Raw genomic sequence first — 19151 nt, forward strand, 5'->3', positions numbered from 1 at the left:
GCGCCGCCGCCACCGCCCGCGCGCCGCAGCCCGGAGGAGCCGCCGCCGCCGCCGCGGACGCGGCCGAGCCGAGCGCCGTCGGGGCTGGCGGGCGGGCGGGCGGGCGGGCGCGTCCGAGCCGGGTGGGGAGCCGGAGCGCGCGCCCACCGCCTTCCCTTCCCCCCTCGATGGGCGCGGGGGCGTCCCGGCCGCCGCAGCCGCCTGAGGAGGGAGCGCCGGGGGCCGTGTCTCCGGAGTCGCGGCCGAGCCGTCCTCGCGGGAGAGCGCGCCCAGCCCGCCGCAGCCGCCGGCCGAGTACGTACCTGCCCCGGCCCGCCTCGGCCGGGACGCGCGGCGCTCGCGGGCCAACTTGGGCGGCGGAGGCGCGGGCGGCGCGGGCTCCGGGGCCGGCGTCCGGGGCAGCGGGCCCCGCGCGGCCGCGGCGGAAGCGGACGGCGGCCTCTGGTCGTGTGGGCGATCCCCGGAGCGAGTCGGGGCCGCGGCGGCGGGAAGGGGGCGAGCGGGGCCGCGGGCCGGGGGCGCGCGCCGTTGCTCCCGAGCCGGCGGGGGCGAGCGCTCCCCGAGGGCGGCTGGGGTCGTCGCCGAGTCGGCGGTGCTGGGGGCGCGCGCCCCGGGGAGATGGGGCGCGGACGGCCGGGATCGCGGCCGCCGGTGCCCCCCGCTGCCGAGCGCGGTTTCTGTTTCGGCCGCGGAAGGAGTTTCTTGGAAGTGGCTGTGCCAGAAACTTGGCTCCGGGCGCGGAGCAGCGGGAGACGCGTGCTCGCGGGGCCGAGCGTGGGGTTCCCGGCGCGGGGGGCGGCCGCCGGGGCAGAGCGCTGCGACCTCACGCGTGCACACGCAGGGCAGGCGGGGTGCGGCTTCAGCCGCCGGGTTCGGGCGACCGAGGCGGGAGGCGACCCCGGCCCGTGAGCCCAAGTGTTCTCCGCTCTCGGGGAAGGGCCGTGGGGCTGGGGGGCGCGCGGGGGTTCCGCGCACCGGCCTCGCAGCAGGTGGTCGCGAGGACCCCCCCCCCCCCCCGCCGCGGCCCGCCTGCAGCTGCCCCCACAGGCCCCGAGGGCGGCGGGCTCGGAGACGGGGCAGCTGTCAGGTTAAAGGGTCGACGTGGAGTGACCGCTCGCGGCCGGTCGGCCTGTCCCTGACTCGTCTCCGACTCGAGGAGTGCAGGGATCGGAAGCGGAGACGGAAATGCTCGGATCTTGTTTAAAAATATTTTGGCAGTTTTGATAGATAATATTAGATTGCATAGGAACAGAGGCACGGAATTTGAAATAGATTAGTCACGGAGCAAAAGCCAGGCGGTTTTGTTAGAAAAGTGTGCACACAGTGAATTACCTTCTTAGATTTTCACTTTTTTGAAAGATTTCCTTTCTAAGACATACCAGATTATGACACGTCATAATTTGTATGTGGGTTTCAAGAATAAATATTGGAAAAGGGATGGTTAGCGTTTACTTTATTTTGGGGTGGAGGCTGATATTTTCCTGAAGACTTAAAGGAGCTGCTTTCAATCTAAGTGCCAGTGAAAGTGGCTCTTAGATTCAAGGGTATCCCTTTTCCTCCATTTTTTAGTTTTGAGACATTTTAATATTGTCCTCTAATTAAATTTTCAAAGTATGGTATCCTTACAGGTATTAATATGCATATAAAGGTTTTCTTAAGAACCGATGGGTGCCTGGCAAGGTCAGCCTTCTTTATTCTTGTTTGCGTGTTGGATGCTGGACAATTAGGTCTTGAATGAAAATAATTTCAAGGAACCATTGGGAAGTTTCTTGTTTTAATTTTATGAGTATCTTGTACAAAAGTTAATATGCCATCCTGATATTAGAAACACGTTATATTTCTTGGCTCTGGTGATTCCTAGTTATAGGTGAATGAATCAGTAATAATAATACAAACATGGAGGCATTGTAGATTTTTTATTTCATTTTGCTTGCTAATTGTGGATGTTATTAAAATGACAGAAATCCTTAGCAATACTATAGCTGATAAAAGGAAATTTAGTGAGTTCATATGTCTAGTAAACAAATTGATATATTTAATAATTTATGTCTTGTCCTTTTCCAGAATTATTAATACAATTTAACCTCAACTAAGTTAATTAAAAATTTTCCCTTTTTGGGACCAGTAAATAACACCCATCGTCTTATAGGGAAGTTAAATTATTTTCATCCTCCCTCATTGTTAGAGAATCAGTTAAAGCATTTGATATTTTAATCACACTTTAAGGACATAATGGTTTATTATTCAAGATTTGGGGGGTTTGCACTGTGGTTGCTTTGAAAGAAGAAATTAAGTGTTTTACAAAGTGGGAGAGATCTTTGAAGAATATATGGGTTGAACTTTAAGGTTTTTTTTTTTTTTTAATTTATTTATTTGACAGAGAGACATCACAAGTAGGCAGAGAGGCAGGCTGAGAGAGAGAGAGGAGGAAGCAGGCTCCCTGCTGAGCAGAGAGCAGGACTTGGGGCTCCATCCCAGGACCCTGAGATCACGACCGGAGCTGAAGGCAGCAGCTTAACCCACTGAGCCACCCAGGCGCCCAAACTTTAAGTATTTAAAGTAAAAGGTGGTTGGATGGAAACAGAAATATGTCAGGTTTTTGTGTCTCTTGACCTAAACTCTAAGACTTGGGCCTCATTCCATTAGAGGTCTGTTTTTTTTGTTGGTGCTGTTCATGTGCATTATGAATATGATGTTTTATGTTATGTTCATGGAAATGAGCATTTTATAATATGTTTTGATCAGTATTGAGATTCTGCTAACGTATAATTATCTTGCCTATGCATATTTTATCGTGGAGTTTATTAAGTATATTAAGGAATAAATAATACCCTTTCAAGCATGATATAAGATTCTCAGCCTCTTTGTTTTAGATTCAGTTTTATCTTATATGCTTCTTTCATTCTTTTCAGTGGAATGAAGAATAGTAGTTATGATATTAAATGCAAATTTTCTTTTTGATCTGACATGTTCAAAAACTAGTACAATAGTAGAGTATACTCTTAAACTTAATAATGAAACAAGTGGGAATACTGAGAAGTTAGTGCTGGAAAAAAATAGTAATCCTCATCTTGTCAGAATCTGCACAGCTAAAACCTGGCATTAAGCTTTCAAACACTTTGTCATTTCTCAACACCTTGGATTTAGGGGGCTGTGCAGTTAATTTGCACAGTATGTTAATTTTAAGGAGAAATTTCTGGAAAAAGCATGCCTTCTACATGCTCAGAGGACATTCATGTTTGTTGAATGACTTGTCTGTTGGTTGGTTGAAGAACTTCCAGCCATATCTTATGAAGGGGTAAGACACTTTTTCCTCCAGTTTCATTCAGAATTCAGAAAAAAATTCATAGGAGGGAACATTTTGTGTTTCCTAAATTACTGTTAATTCATTAGGAGCTGTGTGTTCAACTCATAGCTCTGACAGTAATAAGATCCTGAATATTTTAAGATCACTGAATGCTGACTGATTTGCCTAGGTTAAATTATTTGGTACTTGGAACACAGAAACACCAGCTCTGCAATCTGAAGTAACCCATGATGTAAGTAAACTTTATATGTAATTATTTCAGCTTGAGTTCTAGCACTAGGACAAAAGTTTAAAAGAATTCATTTCCCAGGCTTAATGCTTATCCTTGCCTAAGCCAACCTCTGACTTGTCCTAAACCTTTTCCGTTTCAACCTGCAGTATACCCACTGCACCTTTCTCACCAGGCCCCTATACCTTCAGACTCCATTCTTCCAAACTCAGTGGTGCACTTCTGAGGCTTTAAATACAGTCTCTGCCCTTAGGTTTCCTCATTCTTTCCTTAACATTTCCAGTCCATCTTTTCATTTCCTTTAGCATGCACTGGATTTCCATCTAGATGTTAAGAGGAAAACAATCTGGTGGAACTAATTCACCTTAATCTGTAAATGACTCATGAGCTAACTCTTCCCAAGGTTTTTCACATTTTTTATAAATCTGTAAGAAGCTGCTGTTAACTTAGACAGTTTTAAAGTAAAAATTTCAGGCTATGTTGGGAGGAAGGAATTTATAGTCCTTTGCATGAAAACTAAGTGAGATTTTACTGGGATTCTGCCCTTGTTATCTCCTCATTCCTGAAGGGTCTCTGTTCTTTCTAATGCCACAGACTTCATGGAAGTGTGTATATGCTGTGTGTGTGTATGTGTGTGTGTGTGTGTGTGTGTGTGTGTGTATTTCCTGCATGATGAAGAGAAGGATTCAGGAGTAGTGATTATCAATCCATTTGATATTTGTGGATAACTTATATTGCATTTTAATTTATAGGAACAACGAAGGAAAAGACCTAGAATCTTTGATGACCTTTTAAAATGCTGGTGTTGGGACTGGACTAACCCATGAAGTATATTATAGTCCTAACCACATGTAGTTCCTGTATCTGGAAATAATCCTTAGATCTTTTGGGAAAGTAGCCATGTTACGGAAATCCAAATAGCCTTATAAGAAGGAAGTATTGAGGAAGAGAGAATGTAAAAGCTTTCAGGGAAAGTAGTAGCTAAAGTGATAGATTGGTCATGAGGTACCAGCTCACAAAGACAGCATCCCTTTGGGAGGCTGCTCGTCATAATCTGTCTCAGATGTTGGGTTTCATTCAGGAGCAGCCTTTATAGAGTTGTTATTTTATTGAACACTTAGCTAGAAGTGGGGGATAGAAGATGAATGAGACTGAGTTTCTGCCTTCAGGCAGCTTAAAACCTCTGTTCTGCAGAGCCTGGCCAGGTTTCTTCTTCATCCCATAGCTCCTTCTGTATAACACTTAGCACTTATCACCGTGTTTAAATGTCTTGCTTCTTTGTCTTCCTTAACCCTCGTAACTCGTTCTCTATGAAGGGTCGTTTGAAGAAGTGGGGAAAAAATGAGAAAGCGTAGGGTTCAGAGAAGGGACAGGACACCAGGGGGTGTGGAAAAGATCAGCGGAGGTGGGCAGGAGAGAGTATGCGGGGCACAGGGGCAGGGAAGTGGGAGGCACATTCAAGGAGTGCCCGGTGTATCTCTTTGGCGTAAGCACAGGGCTGTGTTTGGGACCAGAGAGAAGGCTGGAAAGGTACAGGTTTGGGTCTGGGATGCCTCTCTGAGAAGTCTGGACTTCTTTCTCGTTGCAGTGGGGAAATTTGCACAGATGGGTACAGAGTCACACCTGTACTGTAGGAAGATAAAGGTGGTATTGCAGGGTGGGATGTCTTGAAGGTAAGGAAGCTGTTTTCAGAGTGGAAGCAAGAAGCGGTGAAACTAGAATTAGGTGCTCTTGAGGTAGAGAAAGAAGAAAAGGATGGATATGTGGCTTAAGGAGATGAAGATTTGAGGAAGGAAGAAGAAGAAAGCACAAAGGTGAAAGCATAGTGATGCAACTGAAAAAGAGAAACGGGAAGGGTAGAGTTGGGATTCTGGAAGGAGAGAAACATGGACACTTGCTTTTGGACTTAAAAAATTTGAGATTTTGACAATTTCCAGGTAGTAGTTCAAATGCAAAATTATCACAAATTATTTGTGCTGATGTTCTCAAACTTGTCCATTATGAGGATCATTTTTGTAAATTAAAAACATTATAGATGTTCACTGATAATTTTACTTTCAGTGTTTGTTGAGAATTGATACACTGTAAGAACGGCTGCCATGAATTTGGTTACGCACTTAAATGAGTTAAGAGGCAGGGAAGAGAGCATAATATGCCCCTAACCAAGTCAGGTAGCGAGCGTTTCAAGGAGCTGTGGTGGGGCTGCAGAAAGGTTCGAGGGACGGGCGGGTGATAACACGGTGGTTTCTCTGAGCTCCGACCGAGTCGGAGCCCAGGAAGGCGGACTGAAGCTCCTTGGAAGGGAGGGAGGCCGGGAAGACCCTCCGTCCCACACCACGCCCCCACAGTCCCCCACAGCATCCCAAGGGAGATGTCTTGCTTCCCTCAGGCATGTGGAGTGCTTCCTTGTGGTTCAGTGACAACATAGGAATTGACCAGTCGAGTTTTCTGGGCCAAACTCACCCCTTTTTCTCACTGAGCAGGTTTGAACCTGACAGATGACTGATCCTACCTGTAAGGAAGAGGCAGCTTTCTGTTTTGTTTTATTGTTAAGGTTCTGGAGCAACTGTTACCATTTAAAATAGATTAATGAATAACAAATGACAACAAATGGCCTTAAATGAATCCATTGTTGTTTAATTCCTCTTCCTCTGGAATGGACCAGGCTGAACAGCGTTCAAGCTGGTGCCAGTGGCCCTCGCTGTGTGTAGGTAGCAGGCCTTTGGTGTGGATTTTGAATGCAGTAAAAATTAGTAACTGGTTTCTCTTCACTGTGGAATTCATGAAAAGGTCAGACTCAGCATGGTTGTTCCAGCATCCTGAAAAGACCAGTTAACGGTCTTCAGCTGAGTAAATTCACTGTGCTGTTAGCTACCTGTGTACAGTGTTGTTGGCAGGATCTTTTCCTGTTTGCTTCAGCTTCAAGAGCTGCAGTTAGAAGCTCGCTCCTGATTTATTTGACCTTCATGTTAAAGCATGAAGAGATACAGCATTTGTAAAAACAGAAAATCTCATAAGAATTTTCTTTTAAATCAAAATCGAGTTCATGTATGAGGTGGTGGGTGTTTGAATGATCATATCACAACAGGCATTTGTAAGGAACTGAAACATTCTCCCAAGGCAAAAGCTTAAGGAGGAAACTCCCCTCCCAGCAGTAGGTGTGGGCCTTCAGAAGCCTCCTGGGACCCTGAAGAGCTCTCGGAGTTATCTTTCATCTGGTATCTTGACTTTGGGAATGCACACGTGGTCCTATCAGTCATTACGGAGATAGTGTAATAACTAGTACTTTCTTCTTGCTTCTGCTTTTTTATCCCCTTAGGAACTAGGGGTTTCTTTTCTTCCTTGGTAAAGATGAGAAAGGAAAAGATTTGAAATTAATTTTTTCCAAAATTATAGACATTTTAGAAGAATAAAACTTAAGTTTGGGGCTTTAGTTTTCCTTAAGTTTCTCTTTAAGTTTGACGTATCTTTTGTTGCTAATAAAAAGATTCAAAAACTATTCTTAACTGATTTTCACACATACTCTTTAGACGAAAGAGATGTGAGAAAATCTAAGAGGAGCACATATGATGAGATAATTGATGACACCATAAACCTTGCAATTGCATAGCTCTCTTCAGAAGAGAAGATTGTGTGGGCACATGGTATATATGAGATGGATGACTTCTGCCTCTGAAACCAATAATACATTATATGTTAATTAATTGAATTTAAATGAAAAAAGATTACTTGTGTGTGCGCGCACGCGCGTATGTGTGGTTATACCTGTATATGTATTTTTTTTGTGTACTGGAGTTGAAAGTCTTTGAAGCTCTTGCATTTGGTGTATGATGGGAAAGGAAGTTTCTTTTCTCCCTTAGACGCTTTCTACGAGTCCTTCTGTTTGGTATAATGCAATCCAATACAGATTTAAACTTGTATCCATAGTTCCCAAGAGCTGTGTTTCTGTGGGTTAGTGTCCAGCTGGATGATATACTCTCTCCTGGAGAGTCTCCCTGGAGTGGGAGGACAAGTAGATACTCCTCTGTGTGATGTAGAAGATGCAAGAGTGTTTTTATCCAGAGGGGTCAAGTGGCCTGAACCTGAAGGTAGATTTAAAGAATCTGGATGATCACAGAACAAGTAGGAGTTCCTGGTGCCCAGAGTCTACACTAAATAGGGATCTTCTATTGTAGTTCACCAAGTTTGCCAAACCATGGGAGTCTCAACACAATGACCTGGGAAATTGTAATTTTTTTCAAGATTTTTTAAAAAATTTGTTTGTGCATGAGTACAAGCAGGGGAGCCACAGTCAGAGAGAGAAGGAGACTCCCTTTTGAGCAAGGAGCGTGATAAGGGACTTTCCCAGGACCCTGGGATCATGTCCGAGTGGAAGGCAGATTCTTAACCCACTGAGCCACCCAGGCATCAGGGAAATTATCAGCGCTCCAAGTGATGGTCCTGGGTGCTGTTAGAAAGCTGCTGCTCCCCAATTGAATCTTTTTTTTTTTTTTTTTTTTTTTTGTATGCCTTGGGAAGTTATCAAGTCACCTGGAAATACCCTTATAAAATAAAGGACCATAAAATTTGAGGCGGTCACTGGCTAATCAAAGCAGATTGTGGGTGACACAGACATTCCTGAAGATGGGGCTTCCCAGAAGTCAGTCCTTAGGGTGTCAGGGAGATATAGTATCCCTGAGTGGGGTGACTGAGACTAGAATTTTGATAGTATTCTGATCATGGTATAAAGAACAAGTCCCAGATGTGGTGGCCTCCTGGCCTTCAGAGATGTCCTAATACTCTTCTGCTTACCTTATCTCCTAGTTCACTGTTGCTCTGTACTATTTTGAATTGAGGCTGGACCTTCCATTTCCCTCTGATGCACATACATATTCTTACATATTCTTATGCTCTTCTGTAATGTTCTCTATAGAGGGCCACAAGGTCCTTTTTAATCCTGAAGGTGCAAGTTGATTATAACATGCTTATTTGTTTCTCTTAAGTGGAAGTACTTGGCCAACTCCTCTTTGTATGTGGGAGGTCTCCAGGCAACTGTGAATAACTTTTAAAGGCTGCTAAGAGGTCAAGAAGTGCTTTGCTGGGTCTTGTTCTGTCTCTTTAAAAGCAGGCTTCTTGGTCTTGATTGGGCCCCCAAATTCTGTTTCTTCCTGGACTGTCTTGGGCTGTCTGCAGCTGCATTAGAGGCTGTTCCATCCTCTGTTCCAGCCTGTGTCTCTGACCCTTATACACACCGAGATCCAGGCTGCTACTTCGCACACAGGGCAGAGTTTTGAAACATCCTACCTTACGCCATCTTCAAGTGCTAGATGTTTATAAGAGAATCCCATCATCCTGATTTTTCTGTACCCCAGTGCCTTCGCAGTTCTTAGAGTCTCACAGATGTAATCCCGCGGTCAATCTGTTACTCTTTTCTTCATGGACTCAGCAAAAAAGTGTCAAAGAATGGTAGCCATTTCCTCTCCTTTATCACTAGTACCTAAGTGCTCACCAAATCTTGTCATTTATTTTGAAATTTTCCTGCCTCTTTTCCTGGGTTCTTAAATATACCACCTATCTTCTGACCTCCAATTCATACTGAAATCCAATCCATTGTGCTCAGCCTACCAGGCTAATCTTACTCGTTTTTCTTTATAAAGTGGGAATCACTGTACCAGTCTGGCAGGGCTGCTACAAGGATTACAGATCTTCCTTGACTTACCATTGGGGTTACATGCCAGGAAATCTGTCGAAAGTTGAAAATTGCCATGAGTTGCATTTAATGCAGCTAACTTACTGAATATCAGAGCTTAGCTTAGCCACCTTCATTGTGCTCAGAACACTCCAGCTTACAGTTGGGCAAAAATCACCTAACACAAGGCCCATTTTATAATAAAGTGTTGAATAGCCCATGTAATTTATTGAATACTGTTCTGAAGGTGGAAAAATGATGGTTGGTGTGGGTACAGAATAATTGTAAGCATATCAGCTGTTGACCTCATCATTGTGTGGCTGACTGGGAGCTTTGGCTCGCTGTTGTTGACCAGCATCAGGAGTGTCACTAGCCCAGGAAAAGATCAGAACTCAAAGTGGCGTGGTTTCTACTCAGTGTATACGGCTTTCCCACCATCATAAAGCTGAAAAATCGTAAGTCGAACCAGTGAGTTGGTTACCGTTTGTAGATGTCATGTAAAGTGTTAATCATATTGTCTGACGCAAAGTCAGTATTCACCAAATGGCAGCGTAACAGACTTCTCTCCTCCCTGAATCTGATTGTTACTCACCTCACCTTTCACACCACGGAAGCAAGCAGCAAAATGCATTGACAGACGTATGGGATATAGAGCCCCCGTGAGCCTTGATTTGAGTCCTTGACTTATGCTTGACTGCCTGTAAGATTTTAGGCAAATTACTTATATTCTTTATTTTTTTAAAATTTTATTTATTTGACAGAGAGAGTGGTCACAAGTAGGCAGAGGCAGTCAGAGAGAGAGTAAGGGCAGCCAGCTCCCTGCTGAGCAGAGAGCCCGATGTGGGGCTCCATCCCAGGACCCTGACATCATGACCCGAGCTGAAGGCAGAGGCTTAATCCACTGAGCCACCCAAGCGCCCCCAATTACTTATATTCTTTATATTTTTCACTTAAAAATGGAAACAGTTATCCTGACCACTAGGATTGGTAGAAGAATAACATGAGGTGACTTTGGTCAAGGGGGAATGCTTCCTTTAACTAAAGGCAGTTGCTGCGCAAATGCTCCTCGTCTTTGCCCTCCCGGAAGCGCTTCTGTCCGTTCCGCAGTGTCCGATGAGGACGTGTAGGAATGTCGGAGCCAGCGTCACGACTGTGTCCTCTCTTCTTCTTCTTGCAGGTTGAGTCCATCCACAGTAATGGCCGCGGCCTTACCCAGGACGCTGGGGGAGTTGCAGCTGTACAGAATATTACAAAAAGCCAATCTGCTCTCTTATTTTGATGCCTTTATCCAACAAGGTGGTGACGATGTCCAGCAGCTCTGTGAAGCGGGGGAGGAGGAGTTCCTGGAAATCATGGCCCTCGTGGGCATGGCCAGCAAGCCCCTTCACGTCCGAAGGCTCCAGAAGGCGCTGAGAGACTGGGTGACGAACCCCGGCCTGTTCAACCAGCCGCTGACGTCGCTGCCCGTCAGCAGCATCCCCATCTACAAGCTGCCCGAGGGCTCGCCCGCCTGGCTGGGCGTGTCCTGCAGCAGCTACGACCGGGGCAGCAGCGCGCGCGAGCCGCACCTGAAGATCCCCAAGTGCGCCGCCGCCACCTGCGTGCAGAGCTTGGCGCAGGGCAAGGCCGACGCGGCGGGGAGCGTGGTGCTGCCGGGCCTCGGGGAGGCCAGACTCTGGCAGGGCCACCACGCCCCCGAGAGCGAGCACAGCCTCTCGCCCGCCGACCTGGGCTCGCCCGCGTCCCCCAGAGAGAGCAGCGAGGCGCTGGACGCGGCCGCCGCGCTCTCCGTGGCCGAGTGCGTGGAGCGGCTGGCGCCGTCGCTGCCCAGGAGCGACGCGGCCGACGTGCGGGAGCTGCTGAGGAGCAACAAGAAGCTGGCCAAGATGGTCGGCCACATCTTCGACATGAGCGACGACGACCCGCGCAAGGAGGAGGAGATCCGCAAGTACAGCGCCATCTACGGCCGCTTCGACTCCAAGAGAAAGGACGGGAAGCACCTCACGCTGCACGAGGTAAGACGCCGCGTGGGCCCGTGAGCCTCCCGCGTCTGTCCTGGTTCCTCACCCGGGAGTGCGCTGGCGCTCGGCCGCGGGGGACGTCCGGCCCGGGGACCTCCCGCGTCTGTCCTCGTTTTCCTCACCGTCGTTCCTCACCGGGGAGTGCGCTGGCGCTGGGCCGCGGGGGACGTCCGGCCCGGGGAGCGGCGCCCGCGCCCGTCCGCGTGGGCAGGACGGTCCCTCCGCGAGGAAGACGGGGCGTGTCTGGCGTGTGCGGCGCGTCTGTGTGGGGCTCGGGCGCGCGGGCGCGGACGCCGCGAGGGCGACTTCCGGAAACCGCGGGCGACGCCGGAGAGCGCGGAGCCGTGGCGCTTAAAGGCGGCCTGTTTTTTAATTAAGACAGAAAATAGGATTTTACATACAACGGTTCACGGAAAAGCCATGTGGGGTGCTTGGGGGGCTCCGTCAGGGAAGCGTCGGACTCTTGATTTCGGCTCCGGTCACCATCTCAGGGTCGTGAGCTCGAGTCCCGCGGGGGCTCCGCGCTGGGCCCGGAGCCTGCCTGAGGGTCTGTCTCGGCCCCCACCTCTCGAGACGTGGGTGACAGCGGCGTTTTCGTAGACTTTAGGGAAAAAAAAAGTTATAAAAAAACAAGACCAGAACTTAAAAGTAATTTTCAACTAGCATAGACCATAACATTTTAGTGGATGAATGTTACAGGTATTATGATGGGTTTGAAAATGGTTTCGGTTTGGCATTCGGCATCCAATTCTCATCGTCTGTAGCGCTCTGTCCAGAAAACCCTTCTCGAGCAGAAGAACGCATCTCCCGCTCCCGCATGCGTCGCCTTCCTCTCGTCCGTCTGGTCGCGGCGTCACGTCTAACATGTCGCTCAAGGATAAGCTTAAGTCTGTTCTGATAAGTTTTCCCACAAGTAGAATGACCTTCCCTTTCCTTTCCGTTTCTGTCCCTGCAGACACCACAGTCACCGTAACGTAAGCACTTCACTGTACGTGCGTGTAGCTCATCTGTCCCTCACAGTGTGCTTTGGTTTTCTTCAGGGCAGAGATAATGTCTCCTTCATTTTTATATCCTCAGAGTCTAACACACCGTATACATGTTTGGCAAATAAATGCATTTTCAGAGTTAAAAAGACATTTTATTGCTAAATTTTTATAGCATTTATCCGATAGAAGAAATAAATCCTGTAGAAGAAATAAAATGTTCATTTGAATGTAGTATTCCATGTAAGAAACATTAGGTTTCCCCCCTGGTTTGTACTTTACTGCAAATTTATATTTAAAAAATAATAAATAAATAAATAAAATTTACTGCAAAAATATTCAATTATTACAAAAGGATGTAAAGAAGTTGAATCTGTAAACTTTCAGATAGTTTTCTTTACGTGTACAAATAAGGGATCATATTTGGTACACTATCCTCTAATTCCTTTTTTAAAAAAAAACTTATAACATTATACTCACAGCACAATATATATATTAGGTATCTTTCCAAGTGAATACACCTAGAGTTACCTTTTTTATTTTGGGGTCATATTGTATTCCAGAATGTGAACATGTCGTTACTTATTTATCTGAACCATTCATTTTGTCATTGAGGATGTTTCTATTTTTTTGATACTACATATGGTAGACATGAACATTATATACATACTCTTTTACAGACAGACTTGGCGTGTTTTCCTGTAGAATAGATTCCAACATGTAGTATAATGGAGTCAAAGAATAAATAGATTTAATATTTTAGTAGATGCTGCTGAATTGCATTATAAAACTGCAGCTTTATAATTCCATTATTACATGCAACTGTCCATTTCTCCACACTCTTGCTAATACTGCATTAATCATTCTTTTTAATCTTCAACAGTCTAACAGATGAAAAATTTTCATTGCTCAAGTTTACTTAGTGAGGATGACTATCTTTTCATATGTATAACAGACATAAAATTTTATGTTCTTATCATTTGTTTTGTTTTAATTGTTTAATGTTTTGTTTAACATTTAATTGTTTGATGTTTTAATTTATTTTTCTTACCCCTAAGAAATTTGATTGGTTAGAAATTTTTATATTTTAAGGATATTAACCTTTCGTCTTACGTTGTAAATATTTTCCCAGATTATCATTTGTCCTTTGACCTTTCAGACTCATTTGCCATGTGGAAGTTTAATTTTATATAGTAATATTTATTGATCTATCCTATATGATTTCATTAGTCTAGTTCGCTATTCCTTTACCAGTATAGAATTACTTTAATTACTGTAGCTAAATAATGTATTTTAATATCCGGACAGGCAAGTGTTCCTTCAGTAGTCTTGTTTTGTAGCTTCTATCTTTCTGGGTGGTCATGCATTTCTTCTTCCAAATGTAATTTTTATATTTATTTATTTATTAAAAGATTTTAATTATTAGAGAGAGTAAGAGTGTGCATAATGAGCAAGAAGAGGGGCAGAAAGAGAGGGATGAGGAGACTCCCCACGGAGTAGGGGGCAGATGTGGGGCTTAATCACAGGACTTTAAGGTTATGATCTGAGCTAAAGTCAGACACCCAACCTACTGAGCCACCCACAGGCCCCCCCAAATGAAATGTTTAATGCATTTATTAAGTTGCCCAAAAATTTCTATGGTATTTTTTTAAAATTCCTTAAAGGTATGGATTAATTTGGGAAAAACTGACATACTTAAAATAATGAAAACCCCATATAGTAATGTAGTGTGTATATTCACATATTTAGCTCTTTTATATTCCTTCATAATTCTACAGTTTTTTATTCCTGTGTCACAAAGTTTTCGCACATTTCTTGTTAGGTCAAATACTGTGAAGTATATATATACATATTAAATGTCTTCTATATATTCAAGTTTTTTATTTAATAGAGGATATGCAAATATATAAGATTTAAAAAGGATATAATTGTAAGTGAAATTTTTTCCCACTTTTTAAAAAAGATTACTGTCACTGGCTGATTTTTGTATATTAATCTTGTTTTCAGCAATTTCACAGTCATCTTTTTAAATAAACGCTTTTAGATGTGAATGCATACTGGAGCTTAAAATAAGGAAATTGGTTAGCAAAATGTTTTAAGTAACAGTGCATCTGATTTGATCTATTTGGGGCATATCCCTTTGTAATTGTATGTATAGTTCCCATACAGTAACTGACTCACAAGAACTTAGGAAGCCATCTAGAAAATACACTTAGCATTATAATTCAGACACACTTTGATGCTTTCATTACCCATGAATTAATGGAGGAATCTACCAAAAGGCTATTATGGTTGTCATTAATAGAAAACAAAGGGCAATACATGTTGGTCATTTTAGTTTCATGCTTTAATCTAGTTCTAATGTAATTTTTTTTTAAGATTTTATTTATTTATTTGACAGAGAGAGATCACAAGTAGGCAGAGAGGCAGGCAGAGAGAGAGGAGGAAGCAGGCTCCCTGCTGAGCAGAGAGCACAACTCGGGGCTCGATCCCAGGACCCTGAGATCATGACCTGAGCCGAAGGCAGCGGCTTAACCCACTGAGCCACCCAGGCACCCCTTTAATGTAATTTTAAAATATAGCAGATGAAACCCAAAGTTGAGTCAGTATTTTTTCAAAGTGAAAGTATGTTAAGAGATGACTTTGATAAACCAAATCAACCTCACTTTTTTTCTTTTTAAAGTCCTAACCTACTTTTAAAAAATAGAAAAATTATTTCACACTTGGCTTTTGCTTAAGGTTTCTTTGCTTCTTTGGATAAATAGGTACAGATGGTATTTAGGTAATGAGATTATCATGAGTTTCCCAAAATAAGAGAACACTCAGAATGAGTGCTAGAAGGCTGAGATGTGGGGGCGGGGGCTTTAGAATATGTGGCTTATATCTTTGAAACTTAGACCACTTGTTATTTGTAAACTCAAGTATGTGAATCTGGTCCAAAAATACAGTTTAGGATAGATGTTTATGAATCAGGATGCTTCCTTCAAACCAGTAGCCATTCAGCACTTGGTGGATATTATGAAATCCTGAGAGAATTAAAAGAAAGGTACTACATTAAGTGTACCTCCTAGGTATGGTAATTTCACATTTTCTCCCGTGACTATTTAAAATGAGTGAAAGATACGTGAGTTTTTCTAAATTCCTAAGATTAAAGAACAGTACTGGTTTGTCCTCAATTTCCAAATAAGGAAATATATGACTCATTGTTAAGTCACTGTCAGTATTTGAGAGTTTTCTTCATGAATCCCATGTGGACACTATTCTTTCAATCTTTCAAGACCTACAGCTGTAATATGTAGGTCACTAGTGAATGAAAACCAAAAAGTTATCTGCACCTGAAAACATTTTCTCAGCTGTAAACTACATAAAATTATCTTTCTTAATGCATTTTTATACTTGTTTCCAAATGTACTATGTATCAGGCAGAAAGAATTATGAAATTAATCATTGTTAGAATAAACACTTTTTTGTTTTCTTAAAGCTAAAAAATCAGCGATGGTCTTGGTACCCCGCGGGATATGGCCTGGTGTATAGGAGTCAGACCATGAAGATAGTGTGAGTGGCTGGGCCTTGAACCGCACTCGTTGTTGGGGTGAGGCAGGTTCTAAGGGACAAACCCCAAAGTGTTAGAAGTCCAGGCAGACAGGATGTTTCGTCTTTCCCGAGGTGTGTTACATGGTAAGCAGACAATCAGTGTATGTGTCAGATCTTAAGTCAGTGAATGGATGAGGAGAAAGAAACTGAAAGTTGAAAGCAGCAAGGCCAGTGGAGGAGGCAGGAGCTTGCAGTATCAGAAATGCGAGCGAGTCGTCAGGTTGGCATTCTAGAATATTTGTCAGATAGCATCTTCCATTGGAGACTTCTGGCACTTAAAGATGGGAGGGGGTGGATGGGTAAGTGGGTAAGTTGTAGACCTACTGGAAATTCTATAGGAGCTGAAGTGTATGTGTTACGAAGATAAGGACTTGGGCCCACAGAATACGCCACATTTAGGTCAGTTTTCCTTGTAGTGCTGAGAAGTCAAGGCTGAAGCTTTCAGAGGAACCCAGCAGTCTTAGTTTTGAGAGGGGAGGACTTTTGAACCTGGGACCCCCATAGATAGACCTGAATACATTATTGATAAGTTATGATGCTTTATTCTAAACTCTTAGAAAGCATTGATTTCAGCATCATATACTTGAATTTTTTTTAATCATTTTTAAAAATGGGCTGTAGGACTATCAGAGTAGTCTTCTTTTGAGTCATCTTGGTAAGTCACATTTTTCTAAATATGTCCATTTCATCTAAGTTTTCAAACTCATTATTGTAAAGTTGTTTATCGTTTTTAAGACCTACTGTTGTTTGTACATTTCTCTCATCTTTTTTTACAATTTGTTTATTTGAGAGAGTGTATCCGCATGAGTGGGGGGGAGGGGCAGAGGGAGAGGATCTTCAAGCAGATTCACACTGAGCACAGAGAATGATGGGGGGTTCCGTCCCGTAACCTGTGAGATCATGATCAGAGTCAAAACCGAGTCGGGCGCTTAACCAGCTGAGCCACCCAGCCACTCCGTTTGTCTCTTTTCCCCCCAGATCAGTTTTGCCTGAGATTTGTCTGTTTTATTCATCTTTTCAGGGGTGTGTGAACTACAGCGCGTGGGCCAAATGTGGCCCATCTCCTGATTTTCCAGTAAGTTTTTGTTAGAACCCAGCCAGGCCAGTTAGTTTATGTACTCTGTGTGACTGCTTCTGAGCTCTAACTTCAGACGGAGTTCAGTAGTTGTAACAAAGACTCTTTGGCCTCTTAAGCCTAAAATACTTACTAGCTAATCTTTTACAGCAAAAGCTTTCCAACCCCTGATCTCTAAAGGAGCAACTTTTGGCTTAGCTGATGTTCTTAGTTGTGCCCTGTGTGTGTGTGTGTGTGTGTAGTGTGTGTGCACGTGTGCTCTCTTACAGTTCATTTTATTGTGCTTTTCTAACTTAACTCAGATGCTTCCTAGTTCATTGACGTTTAGCTGTTCTTCTTTTCTAATGTAAGCAATTAAGGCTATAAATTCTCACTATATACTGATTTGGTGTAATTCCCAAAGTTTTGGTATCAAGTCCCACCTCCCCCATTCTGATTACTTCTCTTTTTATTTATGATTTCTTACTCATGAATTATTTGAAGTGTGTTTTCATTTCCAAATATGAGGGCTTTTCCTTAATTATTTTTCTAATCATTTTTAACTGAATTACATTGTGGTGGGAGCACATGGCTTACATATATTAAAATCCACTGAGATTTTAGTGTGGCTCAGTGTGGCCCGTGTTTCGTGTGTGTTTCTGCAGGTGGAGTGTTCTGTGTTTCAGCAAGCTTATTCTAAGGCAGTCTGCTTTTGTCTGCGTGCTCTGTCAGGAACAGTTGTGTGAAAACCGGCTACTGTGGTTGTGGAGTTCTCTGTTTCTTTCTGTGTTCTGCACCAACTCTTCTAATCTTTCATAGCCCATTTTGCTTTAAAAGCCTATTTTGTATGATTTTAATACAAGTACATGTGTTTTCTCTTTGTTATCTTTTTACCATCCTTTTATTTTCAGTTTTTCTGAATCCATGTTTTACATCCAGCTCTTGTATTGGAATTAAAAAATTAATAGGCACATTTTTCTTTTATCCGAAACAATTGACTTATTTACACTTTTTATAATGACTACTATTCTGAATTTATTTCCCTTATTTTATTTTGTATTTCTGTCCCTCCCTTTATTTAGATCTGATTTACTGTCGGAATTAGTTTCCTTTAGTCTGAAGTTTATCTATCATGTAGAAGTTTTTTAACAGAGGCCTACCGATGGCAAATTCTGTCCAATCACAACCCACTTTAAAATATCTTTATTTTGCCCTCGTTGTTTATTCTGGGTATCAAATCCTGTATTGTCTGTTCTCTTCCCTTACTAATTGAAGATATTTCCTTGGCTTTTGGTTTTCATTGTTGTGTTTATAACCCGTGTTATCTGTTGTTTGCTTTTGAAGTCTGCTGTTTGCCTCTACCCCAGTTCTTTCTCTCCTTCTGTTTTCTCAGTTTTTCTTGATCTTTTTTACTGTATTATTCTTTAGTCACATTTTCATCTCTTTTTCTGAGGTTTTTGAGGGTCTTATTCGGTCATTTCTGCTGGTTTTTACTTTTGATGCCTATTTCTTTGGATATTTTGTGATTTCTGTCTATAACTCATATTTCTTAGAACTGTGGGAATGTTTTGAGGCCTAAGAAGAAAATGGATTCTTCTAGAGGTTGTTTGCTTTTTCTTCTACCAGTCACCTGTTTTCTGCACAGTACCACTCTAGAAACCTGTGAAAAAAATTCTCAGCCCATATAGTGTAAATTAGGGCTGAAAGTCATGTGTGGGCTAATTTGCAGGGGTGGTTATGAAATCTCGAGGGAGTATCTTCTGTTTTCCCCTACTCAGTAGCAGGGTTCAAGACAGGTAATTTCCCTTGTGTTCTCCTGGGAGTACAGGTGTATTTCTATTTCAGGCTTACAGTGGGGGTGTGGTGGTTTGGGATTTCAGCTTGTGGAGGGAGGGGGTCTCAGACTCCCTCACCTTTGGTGGATCCTGGGTTTTTCCTCCTGTTCTCTTCGCACACTAACCAGACCTGTGAGGTTGGGAGCTGAAGCTCAGGGTCATCTGGTCTAGCAGCTGTCCTCAACTTACTTTGTCTTCATTCATTTTATCCTTACTAGTCCTTACTGTTGTCTTGCTGGCTTAGTGATAGCATTTAAGATATTTTTCCTCCTATTTTTATCCAATATTCTTAGTTGTTTTCTCTGAGGAGGCCAGCCCTTCCCTCCCTGTGCTGGAAATGAAAGCGTTGATTGCCTTTTGAGCCACCCTGTCACAGCGCATTCTCATGGTATTTTTATGCTAACAATACAAAATGGAAAGTCACAGTCATTTGATTGTTAAAGATTATAATTTTAACTAC

At 43.5% G+C, this 19151-nt stretch overlaps 1 protein-coding gene across 5 annotated transcripts in view; it reads left to right on the forward strand.

Moving 5' to 3' along the window:
- Window positions 1–102: 102 nt before the first annotated feature.
- NAB1 (NGFI-A binding protein 1) overlaps window positions 103–19151 on the forward strand; it is a 44577-nt gene continuing 25528 nt past the window's right edge. For 2 of the 5 annotated variants that reach the window (XM_059393071.1, XM_059393072.1), the window contains exons 1-2: window positions 103–294; window positions 10501–11219. In XM_059393071.1, coding sequence (XP_059249054.1) covers window positions 168–294; window positions 10501–11219 — 846 coding nt within the window. In that variant the 5' untranslated portion in view covers window positions 103–167. Of the gene's footprint in view, window positions 295–9433; window positions 9660–10381; window positions 11220–19151 lie in introns of those variants that run through there. The other 3 variants (XM_059393074.1, XM_059393075.1, XM_059393073.1) reach the window with 3 other exon arrangements.

Source organism: Mustela nigripes, chromosome 3 (assembly GCF_022355385.1).
Source record: "Mustela nigripes isolate SB6536 chromosome 3, MUSNIG.SB6536, whole genome shotgun sequence".
In the NCBI taxonomy this organism is placed as follows: domain Eukaryota; kingdom Metazoa; phylum Chordata; class Mammalia; order Carnivora; family Mustelidae; genus Mustela; species Mustela nigripes.